Source organism: Carassius gibelio, chromosome B10 (assembly GCF_023724105.1).
Source record: "Carassius gibelio isolate Cgi1373 ecotype wild population from Czech Republic chromosome B10, carGib1.2-hapl.c, whole genome shotgun sequence".
Lineage (NCBI taxonomy): Eukaryota > Metazoa > Chordata > Actinopteri > Cypriniformes > Cyprinidae > Carassius > Carassius gibelio.
The window spans coordinates 18024589-18038148 of NC_068405.1; the positions used below are offsets into that span (position 1 = coordinate 18024589).

The following is a 13560-nucleotide window of genomic DNA, read 5'->3' on the forward strand; positions in this document are numbered from 1 at the left end:
AGTCGTTGTAAAAGAAAATTTTCTTAATTTTGTTGTTTTCCATTAAATTTATTATTATTATTATTATTATTATTAATGGTGCTGTTTATGGATTGTAAAACCAAATATATTGACTGTAAAAAAATAAATAAAATAAAAATGGCAGCAGTGGTTACCGAAACTTTACAGTTAAAAAAAAATACAATAATGACGTTAGCCTACAATTTTTACATATTATGATTTCACAAATATTTTACGATATATTTAATTTGATATATTTATATATTATATATTTATATATTATATATTTAATTTCATAATTATTTGTATGCGTTTTACGTCACTGCGCATCATAACCAATCAAACACCATTCAGTTGCGTTTAAGATTACAATCAGAAGCATTGAGATGAGCCATCGCTGAAATACAGTCTGTGGTAGGTGCAGCAGGTAAGAAAGACGTAAGAAGAGTTTCATTTGACAGTCTAGAAAAATAAAAACTGGAGTAATTTTTTTTAGAGCGTGCGTGTTTTTTGTTTTTTGTTTTTTTTTACTCGCGCCAGAGTAGACAGACAATATGATGTGAATGTTTGCTCGCTTTCGGCATATAATTACCAATTAAACAATATAATGAAATAACTAGTAATTTACCATTAAACTGTGATCAGGTTAAAATATAAAATTAATCTAAATAAAATATGTTATGACACCCATATAAAAATACGTGTTTATGATATACGTAGCCTAATTGATACTATGTCTCATCTCTTCTTACTGATCACAGGAATTGGCGTTCTCACGAAAGAGTAAATGAAAACAACGACCTCTATACGTAGGCTGCGTTATAATCCCTCACAACGCGTCAGTGACCAAGTTGTCAATGAACGATGTGGAGCTGAGCTTCAGCAGAAGCGCGAGCGACGGAGTTCGTCATTCCTCTCAGTCCGCGGGAGCGCCGTTAACGCGCTGCAGGTGACGCAAACCGAGCGATGCTCCACTGTCCATCCTCATGAAAGCGACAAACGTGCGTCTTCCTTTGGAAACAGCGTGATTTGGGAATAGACTGTCCCGTTGGATCGCTGTGAAGCTTCAGAATGAAATCCTTCAAATATCCTTCAAATCCTCTCCTGGAACTAACCGTCATCTGTCTGTTCATTCAAAACTCCAGGATGGAGACCGAAGGTAAGATCTTCATTAGGTTGCTTTTAGATGTGAAGTGTAATTCAACCGGGGATTTTCCTACAAACTTTTACTCATTCATCTCTCGGATCTTTATGCTAATGTACCCTTTTCTGATGATTTACTTGAAGCGGCTATGGGTTGAATTTCTAATGAATCAATTTAATAAAGAATGAAATCGCACGCTGCATAAGATATAACTGTTATAGGTTATACACCACGACAAAACAGTTTTACTATGCTTACTAGCCTGAGAAGAAAACACTCGTGTCAGCCCTCCGAGGAACTTTTGACCCTTCTCGCAGTACACTCTGTTTTTTGGCAATGACAATATTTTACTTGTTTAACTATCTTACTTTGACTTGAACAACTTCTATCAGATAAAACAAATTGTGGCTCATGAGCGATGGAGGCTTTATCGATGCGTATCTACACACTTTTGGTTTGGCTGCAGGTTCTAACTTATCGCAGTTGTTTGGTCACTCACTCAGGTGCTTCATTCCGCACAGAGACATTCATTTCGCCTCACAGCAAGCGCGCACTGCGGTTCCAATCACAGGATGTCAACCAGGCACACTACAGGTTTTAAAAGTTTCATTCTTATCAACACAAGAAGTAAAGTAAACAGTGGGCACGTATTTTAAGTGGACGTGACAAGAATTAATAAAACGCAAAAGGGCCAGGCAGTGCTTACAGAGCAGTGCGTTACTTGTGTAAATTACATCTATTTTCAGTCTTAGTAACCTACTTCATTTAGGCCTATTAATTTAGCCTAGAATTTATTACATTTAATTGTAATATTTTATTTAGTCTAGATGTGATTTTTTTCTCCCATTTCATTTTTAAAAACCCACTAGTTTTCATCTGTTATATGTTTGTTGAATCCCATTTCTGCTGTTATTATATCCTCATGTTCTTTTGAAATTGACTTTACTGTCTTAATGCCCATATATTTGGCTTAATGAAAGCCCCTGGACATATTATTGAATTTTTATCCCTCCATTATGTCACACAATATGGAAAGGCATTTCAGAAATGTGACTGTTATTCAATATAATATTGTATTTTTAGTAGGGGGGAAATTTGGCCGGAGTGAAATACTACAGTGAAATTTTGCAATCGAAAATTATGTGCATTTAGTTAAATAAGGTGCGGGCTGGTAGAAAGAGGTGAAATAAGGTGGGACGGGCAAACAATGCAGTGTGCCATGGTGCAGAGGCTTTATTCAGAAGAAGAATATGGCATTCCAAAGAAACATAAGAGTCAATTAGATGCCTTGTTTTATTTAACAAGAATGAAAATGTAATGAGCTTTTTTATGAATCAGAATGAATTTCAGGATGAATTATTTGTAAAACATCTTACAATATGTAAATTGTCACATGCAGTTTAGTGGGGCAAATTAACAAATGGATTTATGAATGATTAACAGAGAAATTCATGCTGATGCAGTTTGGCCTACAGAACGTAGAGAATACTTTAGGATTTTTTTTAAGATTTGACAATACACACATGCAATTCATTGTACATCAGACTCTCATGTCTTTATTTCATTTGGATTAAATATGGCATCTATCCTAACTAAGGTTATGTGGTCTTCTGGAGATCAAACGCCTTCTTAATGATAATTCACAGGTTCTTTGGATCAGCATATTTGTTTCGGGGGTTCTTTAAATGAAAGTTCTAAAAGATCTTTGATGAACTTTTATACAAAGACGATAGAAGTACCTTCCATTACATAAGACTTTTAAAAAGTCTCTTTGGATCTAATATGAACTTTTATTGTGAAGAGTGTCTGGTTTTTGTTCCATGGCCTTGGATTTGTAAGTACCTTTGCTGAAAGGCAAAATATTATATGGTTGACTGGTGTTTGTCTGACACTGCACTTCAAATGGCCAATGTCAAAGACTGCGCTGTGGACAGCAGACTGACTGCAAATGTAATAGTACAGGGGTGTCTTTAATTAATTTATTCATTATATGAAAGCTCAGTTATTACTCTGTCAACTTCAACGGTTCTCTACCCAGTTCCCACAGGTCCCTGCTCTATTAAACTCCTGGTTATTGGTAAAGGCTATACATTGCTCTTGTGTATTTGATTTGATCTTGAAGTGCATTGGTAATGATTTGGGCTGCTTTATACCATAAACAGATTGACAGTGTTGTATGGCTCTCATTTGTATCAAGATTATTTGAATGTTCATTTCACTGTGACAAGCTTTAAGAAATGAGCACCTGCCACCATGTGTAGGAATCATTGACCGCGTCTGTGTTGTTTTGGCTCTGCAGATGGCCATTTATATTGTATCCACTGATCTATATTCTCTATTATTGATCAGTGGTTATACCTTAGTTTTAACTTATATGTCCTAGATTTGAACTGAGAATTTTGCTTTTGATTTGAAGAAATTTTCTGTATTATAGCTTGAACCGTGAATAAAGACGTAGGAAACTGTATTAAAACTGGTTAGCCAGTTTCTCCTTCTGTTACCCAATACGGTTGCCTGGCAACATTGCCTTAAAAAGCCTGTTGCCACTGTCATGATCCTCTTTCCAGATGTTAGTGTCACATGTGAGCCCTCCATAAAGCCACAAACCTAAGTTGTGTGAAACTCAAATGTAAACACAGATCTAAAAAATTTCCACAGTTAAAAAAGCCATCGCTCTGGTCTGCATTGCCATTTTTTTTCACTTGGTTTCTTTATCGGATTGTTATATATGTGCTCTCTTGTTTTTCTCTTTTATTTTGGGTCTATGCATTTTTTGTAATATTATCTTCCGTGCTTAGCCTCTAGTAGTGTGCAGAAATTACTGATATGTTCTTTTTCATGCAAGAGCTTAGGGCTGCTGAATTAATCAAATTTCTAATCGCGATTACAATTATGGATGCCACAATTACGGAATCGTGCAAAGCGGACACTAATCCGATATATAGCTGACATTTGAGACTTACTACTATAGAAAAGCACAAAAAATCTTTCAGTTAGAGTGTTTTTAGCTTGTTTATTTTCATATAAAAATACGGCATGCTGTTGCATCAAACAATGGCATAAACATCATACAATGTCAATTGTAATAATTGTAATTAATAGTCCCAATTGTAATTTCAAGGGAATAATCTACAATTGTGATTTTTGTTGTAATAGTTCAGCCTTACAAGAGCTGTCAAATTATTTAAGAAAATGATCAAGCTAAATGCAAATACAATTAAATGAATTCTAAACACTTTCATATGTTGACATTGATAAAGTCCTCAACAATAATTCCCCTGACATTACATTTACAATAGTACAAAATACCAAAAAAAAACAAAAAACCTTTTTGATACTAATGCATATCTGTAGATATATAGATGTAGATAAAAAAAACTCTGTCAGATAATAATTGGTTTTCTGTTTTTATAATATTTTAAACCTCACTAAATTGTTTCACCATGTGATATGAAAGAATAACATTATTCTAATCTATAGCAATAAAGGTACGAGAGGCCATGCTGTAAATAAATCACTGTTCTCATCCACTGTGCCATTTATTTTTTTTACATCATATGTTATGCTATTTTCTCACACACACATATCTCTGAGCGTGAGAAAATTTATTTTTTCCGGCTTTTAGTTGAAAACAGACTGATTCACAGCACAGCTTGCAGAGTTTGCAAGCGACATTACAGCATAAATTTATGCACATGCATTACCATACCTGAAACAGAAGACTAATCAATACAATAATATTTCCGTCGCACTTCGGAAACGTTGGGCTCCCACACAGACATGCACACACATCAACGGATCTCCAGTATGAGGGGAAATAGTGGGTAGCCCTCAAAATGAAAGGTTAATGACACAACACGAGGTTGGTCATAATTTATTACAGTTCATTTTGCTGAAATACATAATGGAATAGTTTTGACGCTAAATAACCATTGGATGAAGTGGTCAAAGCCGTGTTTATATGTCTGTGTGTGTGAAGCTTTTCAAATAAATGAGTCTTTCACAGGTGTCTTATCAAAGATTGCCTGGGCTAGAGATTGTTTGTCTCATTCATAAAATTCATAACACAGGTGCCTGTGCTGTATGTTATTCAGTTTCTCACATCACACAAATTGAAGAGGAGAAACATTTTTTTTTTTCACATATTAGATTCATTTTGGGCTATTGGATACATTGAACCAAGATATCGGATGCATTGGAGATAAGTGGCTAATATATAAAATATATTAATATAAACAGAAAATTGGAGCAATGCAGTTATTTAGAGCACTAATATTTGAATAAATGAAAATGGTGATGATACACAGGACATTTACAATGCTTTTGCGGAAATTTTACTGTGGCAGTTCAAAAACTGTGATGAATAGGAAGCACTCTGCTCCCTTTCAAACAAGGACATCCTTAAGGGAGACGTAAAATGTGAATCTGGGTTTTACAGTGCAAATTATTGCATTTCCAGACTAAGAAAAAAAAAACTAAGACTTTCTTTGTAGAATTAAAAAAAGGCTCCTGCGATAAAGATTCATGCCACAAACGTAGAAATCCAACAGATGAAATGTCTCGGAAACACAAAGTCATCTCCTGTGGATTCTTCTGGCTCTCAATATGCCTTTTAAAAGAAAAACTGTTCTCTTGATTTGAAGGACCAGACTTTCTTTTGCTTGATCCCAACTTTAAACATGTTCAGAGACACCATGAGCTGATCATTGTTGGAAGGCTGCTAACGAGATCGTGAAAACCAGATTTGCAGGACTCATTGGGCCACCTGGTCCAGTTACTAGGATTACAGCCACTTTATGCAGGAGAGAGAGAGAGATAAATGAGAAGGTGACAAGTTTGTGGCTCAGCTTAATCCCTGATTCCCATCTGGAAAATTAAATGCACGATTCACCCTAAACTAAGTTCACCCTAAATTAAGCATTCTGTCATTATTTACTCCCTCTCATGCTGTTCCAAACATTTATGCTTATTATATTTTTTATCATGGAACACAAGATAAGAATTTTTTGTGTGTTTGTTTTTTCATACAGCGACTCTCCACAAAGAGAGTAGCAGTAATCCACACTAACAATGCTTTTTTCCAACCCTTCTAATTCTGTGAGAAATGGGCAGAATGCAGATTTCTGTTTCATCTCAAAATCCCACAGCTTTAATGGTTAATTAATACCTGCTCCAGTCCATTTTTCGTTTAGTGGTCAAAGTCTGTTTCCTGACAACACTTAGAAATATCTGAACAGCACAGCTGTGCTTTTTCTAAGGTGGTCAGTGCTGAGCCATTCATCACACTGCATGAAGCATGAGTATTTGTTTACCTATGCGTTTATTTTTGAATGTTCACAGGAACACTGCATGCATTTTGAAAATGACTTCCACACCAGTGACAACCATTAAGTTTACAGCCAGGCAATGAAAGCGTTTTTATTGCCTCTGATCAGAAAGTTGTATTTATTTATTTATTTTTCTCTTGGTTAATTTGAAGTGGCATTTGGCCACTTCGTTACTTTATTAAACAGGTTTCCTAATGAGCACTGCATGCTGCATGGATACCATTCAGCCATCCAGTTGGTCGTCCTCATTTAATATTTTTAATCTGGACTTGGCTCTCACATGAATTTGCAGTGATTATCCTGATTAGCATTGGTGTCTAAAAACGAGCTTTTTAGTTTGTTTGTTTGAATATGTCGCTTCGAGTGCTGTTGTACCCTGATGGCCACATACGGATTTAATAGGAATCTTGGCCACAGAAGGGCAAAACTAGCTATTTGAAGTCACAGACTTGATGTTGTTTCTCAGCTGCATACACATAAAAACTAATGAATACTGGCACCGGAAACATTTTATGTACTATTTCCCAGGTGGATTGAACATATCAGAATAGTACTAGTCTTTTTAATTCTTGGAAGCCAAACATAGATTTAAAAGGGTAATCGGATGCCCATTTTCCACAAATTGATATGATTCTTTAGGATCTTAATGAATAGCATACTTTGGTTAAAATCTCTCAATAGTAGTGTAACAAAAAACTTTTTTACTCTGTCAAAATATGCTCTGTTTTCAGCACGTTGTTCTAGTCCATGTTGCGTTAAATGCTAATGAGCTCTGCTGACCCCGGCGCTTTCTCCCATGAGGTGACGAGCAGATTGTAAACTTTGGCCATGAAACTTTCTAACTAGCATATATTAAGAAAGGCGATTTCCAAAGATTCATAAAAACCCTTAGATGTAGATGAAGCTGTATCACGAATAATTCGCGCAAACTTAACCGCATTTAGGCACATTTCCTTCAAAAACGAAAGTAACGTTAATTCTCTGCATCTTTAACGGCTCAGATGTCAGGAGTAAATGACGATTGCTATATTCATTATTAAATCCAACAACAAAATTTTGCGTCCGGTGACCCCTTTAAATGAAGTTACAGATTGGGGGAACAGCAAAAAATAAAAAATAAAAATTCTGCTAAAAATAGGAATGGAAACATGATAATATGACATCTCTCTTGCTGTGTGTTTTGCATTCAGTCCTGCTCCTGGAGAGCTACCATCCAACCCTAATCAAACACACAGAAACCAGCTAATCAAGTTGTACAGGATTACTTGAAAATTACAGGCAGGTGTGTTGGAGCAGGGATGGAACTGAAGTTTGTGGGACGGTAACACTCCAGCACCGGGGTTGGAGATCCCTGCCCTATTTGGTCAGCACTTTAAATTGTTTTGATTGTACACTCATTTTTATGCTGTGCACACTACAACATTTGGTTTCTGTGGCGTTTTTTATTGAAATGGATTTGTTTACTTTCTCAACTACTGTTATCCTTTTTTTTTGCTGGTTGACATGTGTTTTTTTAGTCTTGTTAGCATCAGCAAGAATAGGTAGAAAATTACAAACCACTGAGTAATGTTTTGCCCTCTATGTCATCATTTTTTAGCATATGTACAGTTCTCATCAATTTATGACTTTCTTGAAACTTCCTGTATAATTTTCAGGTATTATTTCAAATTGTCATAGTAAAGAACGTATAAATATATAGTATATAGTATATTTAAATATATAAGACAATGCAAATCAGAACTACTGGCTTGATAAGGCTGGCAGACAGAAATGTTACTGTTGAGCCAGTGCTAAAAATATTGTTCCATGCAGAGTTGTTTTTCTTTCCCAGGAATTTGAGGTTGCATGATGATAACTTGAAGGTGTTTATACGCTTTTTTCTTTTATAACTTGATGTGTGAAAGCCTGTGCTCTAAGCGTTTTCTACAGTCTAACCAATGATTCAATTAAAAAACAAAACCAGTTTCTAGGAGCAGTTAAAATCTGGTTCAAGAAAGCACCCCAATTAGTTCAAACATTTATTCATTTTTTCCAAAAAGAGTGGATATAGCAGCATTATTTACCCTCTTATTACATTTTTAACACATATGAAAGTGTTCCATAATGTGTTTAATAAAAAATACATTAAAACTCCTACCCATATATGGTAGGCCTATGGAAGAGACCATGGTTAGTCTTATACAGAAGCTATATACACTACACGCTGTAACTAGCACTGGTTACACCAATAATGTGCAACATATTTATTCTAAGCTGCATATATATGCTCTGACAATTGTGTCATTCACTAGCTCCCAATGTGACAAATAGCCCTTAGACATAACAGCGCATTTCTTGTATATAAGTCTGTCAGGGACAAGCCTATGTTTCATTGTGATAAATCTATGAGTTGGCAGATCCCCCCACTCTCGCAATTTGTGACAAATCCACTTTGTAATGAGTGTTAGTGAGAGCCGATAAGAAAGATCATAAACAAGAGTTTTTATTATGGAAGAGCCTTTGTACAGAACGTTTTGTTTGTGTACTCTGGCCTCTCTGTCACTTCAAATGGAAAGAAGAATAATTGCCTGCCGTAGGGAGCCCCATCTTCATAGACGTCATATTTTCCAATTACAAAATATAGTATTGTTGTCACACGCTGTGTGTGAGTGCTTTTCATGTCGTTGTATTTACTGCATCTAGAGACGTCAATGTACATGGTTAAGATGATAAAACATATATGCGTAGCAACTTTAAAAAGGGAGAAGAATACACTTTGCATAATTTTTGTTGTGACATTGAAGGACAAACTTGATCAAATTCTGCTGTATTTTGGTGTGCATTTGTCTGTCTGTTTATGCTTTCCATCAAACACTGCTGGAGGGCTTCCAGTCATCCACTTTTCCCTGACAGAAGCACAAATTTCTGTAGTGCTTTTTAACAATATCACTTTTTTTACTGGGAGATGTTGTAACTTTTCTTTCTCTTCCTTCTTTTGCCTTCTTCTTATCGCCCCCAGCAGCATCCATGATGGCTGGCAGGGCAGTGACAGAAAACTGCCCTTTGGGTCAGTTCCCTTGTGGAAACATGAGTGTGTGTTTGCCTCAGGTCCTTCAGTGCAATGGCCACAGGGACTGCAAGAACGGAGCAGATGAGGAACACTGTGGTGAGGCCACATTTATCTGTCTTTTTTTACTTTGCTGATAATTGCATGAAATTGGTTAAAGTTTATTTTGAAGTGTCATTGTTACAGTGTAACTAGACATTTAAGTACTGTGTGAAATTAATTAAATACATGTACTTACTATATGGTTAGGGTCAGGATTAGGGTTTAGGGTTACCTGCATGTAATTATGTAATTATGATATTATAATAATATGTAAAAGCTACCTGTCTAACAAAGACACTTTTAAATTAAAGTGTTACCGAAATTAAATAGATGTACTTAAAGCTGTACATGATTCTAATGCCTTTTTGACTTTTAAAATATGTAGAAAATGTAATATTCAGTCTAACAGTTGGAACAGTATTTTATTAACATTGATTACACTTTGAAATACATTTAGAGGTGATGCTTATTCAACCTTGATGTAATCAATTTTACCATGCAGGGTGAGAAGACATCTCTTTTAGACCACAAAAAAGTTATTCATGTCTTTAAAGTGACATTTTTATATTTTTACAGTGCCTACTTTTTCATACAAAGATGTGTTTTTACTTGTTGCAGGGGACAACAGTGGATGGGCGGATATCTTTGACCGCACTATAAAAAAGGCAGAGCCACAGGACCTTCCTAATGACTGCTGTATGTGTCCCGGTGTTGATCTAATTTCCTTTGGAAAAGATTAGCATGAGTTATGTTATCTTGATGTTCATCCAAAAAAAACTTGTTTGCTGCTGCAACTTCCATGTGAGGGCCAGACTTAGATTTTTTGCCACTCTAAATCCCTAAACTCTGCACGATTTGTCATTGTGAAATAATCGTGGCAATTTCTTTGATCGTGGCTATAATGTCGTACAGTGAGAAAGGTTCTTAGATAGAGACGGTCTTGCAACCAAAGAAAGCCTACGAAACAGAATGATCATCGCACAGTGTGTTTACTGGTTCAATCCACGTTTACTGACCAACCAATAAAAATGCGACATGAAATCAACGCGACATGGCGCTAAAACATAAAACTGTTTACCTCTAGCTCTTAACCCTTACTCTTTCGCCGCTTCCACTTTTTTTTCAGCACACATAAAAAATAAAACTGCTAAAGAGTGATTTATCATGCTTTTTTTGTTTACCACTAGCGCATCCTGATGACATTTTTTTCTTCTGTAGTAACGTGCGTCGTAGCGTATGAGTCAATAGGTGTCATCATCGTACAGGCTACACACATGTCGCACAGTGTGACATGCAGTGATCTTAAAAGATTGCTAAAATCGTGCAGTATTTTTTGGGCTTAAGAGTTTATTTGATATATTTATAGCCTTAGGCCTTAGTAGTCTACAGGATGCTTTTGAAGTCAGAAATCCTATAGGCTGCTTTTTACTTTAATGTGTTGTAAATCTGCATGAGTTTTACGATTTTGTTGAAGCACACGGTTTGAAATTTATTAGCTTTCAAAGTCCCTTGGTCTTGACATTTTTGTACTTACTGGGGCTTAATACTGACTTGAACTTTATTTACATTTATTCATTTAGCTGACGCTTTAATCCAAAGCAACTTACAAATGAGGAATACTATATTAACTTTTATAAATGTACTCGGATTATGAATATTAATTAGGTGACGCTTGCTCTGTAAGTGTCCTGTAAACTGTTTTTCTGAAAGGCATATAAGCAGGCATGAAATTATGATTTTTGAAGAAAAATCTAATTAAATATTGTTTTAAATATTACATTATTATTGTTTTATTAAAGAACAGTCACTCATACTGTGTGATACTAGATCATAATTATATTTATATATCATATGATATTTACACATTCCTGGTGTGTTTTTATTTTTTCATTTTGGAATTGAATTACTCCTACAAGATTAATGGCATTTAATGGAAACAATAGTTAAATTGATACTAATGTCTATATATTAAATATCTAATTATGTTCAGTTAAAAAAATTGTATTTAAAAGAGAGTGAGGGGGACAGGAAAAGAGTTCATACTTTGAAAAACAACAATAATGCAATAAATCTTTTTTTTTTTAGCTTTGTGTACTAGATGTTATAATAATATGTTACTATGATATTATGTATTGAATAATTGTATGTGTTTTTATTGATCTTGTACAGTTGTGCAGCAGTATCCAGAGAGCTGTGATTGCATTAAGACCGAGGTGGAATGTGTTGACGTCAACTTGCATGTTGTACCAATCCTCTCCTCCAATGTGACTTGGTTGTAAGTACATCGAGCTGGGATCCATCTGCAGAGCTTTACTCCTCTGCTCCCACGAGAGGTTATTAATCTGTAGAAGTACAAATTTGGCATCAGTGAGACATAGTGCTTCATCACTGAGCCATAAAGCTTAACGAGATAAAGAGCTTCTTTGTGCTGAACATTTACCAGGCATAGGAAAAATTATGCACACTGCTTGAAAGGTTGGATTTAATTTTGTTGGTTGGTTATGGTTATGTTTAGCTTGTTCGGCATGGGGTGTATTTGTACTAATGGTATTTTGGATTTGTTTTGTTTCTGGAACTTTGAAGATCACTTGAGATAAACAGGGCAGAACATGTATATATTGATACTTTATGATTTTCAGAATAAGGATTCTAGAGATAATCTTTTGGAATCTGGGGAAGTTTTTGGAAAAAGAGGAATGTTAGATAATTCATATCAGCAGTTTCTAATTTGTATCAGGAAACCACATTGTTTCATTTTTCTGGTATGAAAAGAAAGAGATCATTGACCCGATAAAAGGCAATTCTTTAATAATTTACTCTTGAATGACGCTCATATTCTTCGAAAACTGTATGATTTTTTTTTTCTTGAACACCAAAGGAGATATTTAAAATGGCCAGGTTCTTCTTTCTTTTCTATTGAAGGTATTGAAGGTACTGAAGGTTTGAGCGAGCTCAGAAAATCAAAGCAGTCCATGGAATGAGTTTTGAAAGATTTTCAGCAACTAATGACTTACATATTGGTCTGTTCCTCATACATATCATATGGCTTTAGCTAATGGAATGGAGTATAAAAATAATTGTTTTGTATGACATTATTAGTCACGTAAAAGATTCCTTTCTCAGATGTACTACACCTGTAATGCTGTGTTTGTAATTCGATGCTTTATAATTTACAGATCCCTGAAGAACAATAAGATCAGGAATTTGGATGATTACACCTTCTCCAAATACACACAACTGCAGAGGCTGTGAGTATCACTTAATTAAGTGTTAAAGTGCAACAACATAATCAGAATCAGCCATGGATGACAAAAACAAGTCAGATAATCGGTTCATACGATAGAGAAAGGCTTCAGTGTTTACTGGGATCTGTAGTTAAAAGGGAAAAGAAAAAAAACAAGAGGCATTCCTATTGCATTAACATCATCTATACTATAAATTTAAGACTGTTGGGCCATTCTATTAAGTTTTCAGCCAATGTTTTTTGAGTCATTCAACAGTTTTCCACATGCTGTATGTCACCAGTTCCTGCTGATGTCTAAATTTATGGAGGCTGTGAAATTTCCAATATCTAACGAACCAAAATATCTCAACTCTGAGAACTTTGGGTTATGTCTTGAAACCTTGGTTGTCTGAGGGAGACGAGTGCAATATCTCACCCATTTTCTGGCCACCATGCAGCCTTTTATAATAAGACTTTTAGGCCACTAGACAGCACAGCTTCCTGTCTACACAATCTACTGCTCAGACCTTCATTCATAATTCAGTTTGTTCAGATTTGATCTTGTGATTTTATACTGGTGAGGTTTATGTGCTCTAAAAATAAGTTTTACTTTCTAATTTTTCTCAAATGTTTTTAATGGAAAGCAAGACAAAACTGAAGAAAACCTTTTCCAAATCAGTTAAGAAATGAGAGCGTCACAGACTTTTGATTTCATAATGTTTGATTAGTTTTGTTTGTAGTTCAGTTAATAATTTTCTCATTTAGATTTTTTTTTTTG

General features: G+C 35.2%; 1 protein-coding gene across 4 annotated transcripts in view; it reads left to right on the top strand.

Moving 5' to 3' along the window:
- Nucleotides 1–852: 852 nt before the first annotated feature.
- rxfp2a (relaxin family peptide receptor 2a) overlaps nt 853–13560 on the top strand; it is a 42190-nt gene continuing 29482 nt past the window's right edge. For 2 of the 4 annotated variants that reach the window (XM_052567432.1, XM_052567434.1), the window contains exons 1-5: nt 853–1159; nt 9470–9616; nt 10178–10255; nt 11729–11834; nt 12736–12807. In XM_052567432.1, coding sequence (XP_052423392.1) covers nt 1072–1159; nt 9470–9616; nt 10178–10255; nt 11729–11834; nt 12736–12807 — 491 coding nt within the window. In that variant the 5' untranslated portion in view covers nt 853–1071. The remainder of the gene's footprint in view (nt 1160–9469; nt 9617–10177; nt 10256–11728; nt 11835–12735; nt 12808–13560) is intronic. The other 2 variants (XM_052567433.1, XM_052567435.1) reach the window with 1 other exon arrangement.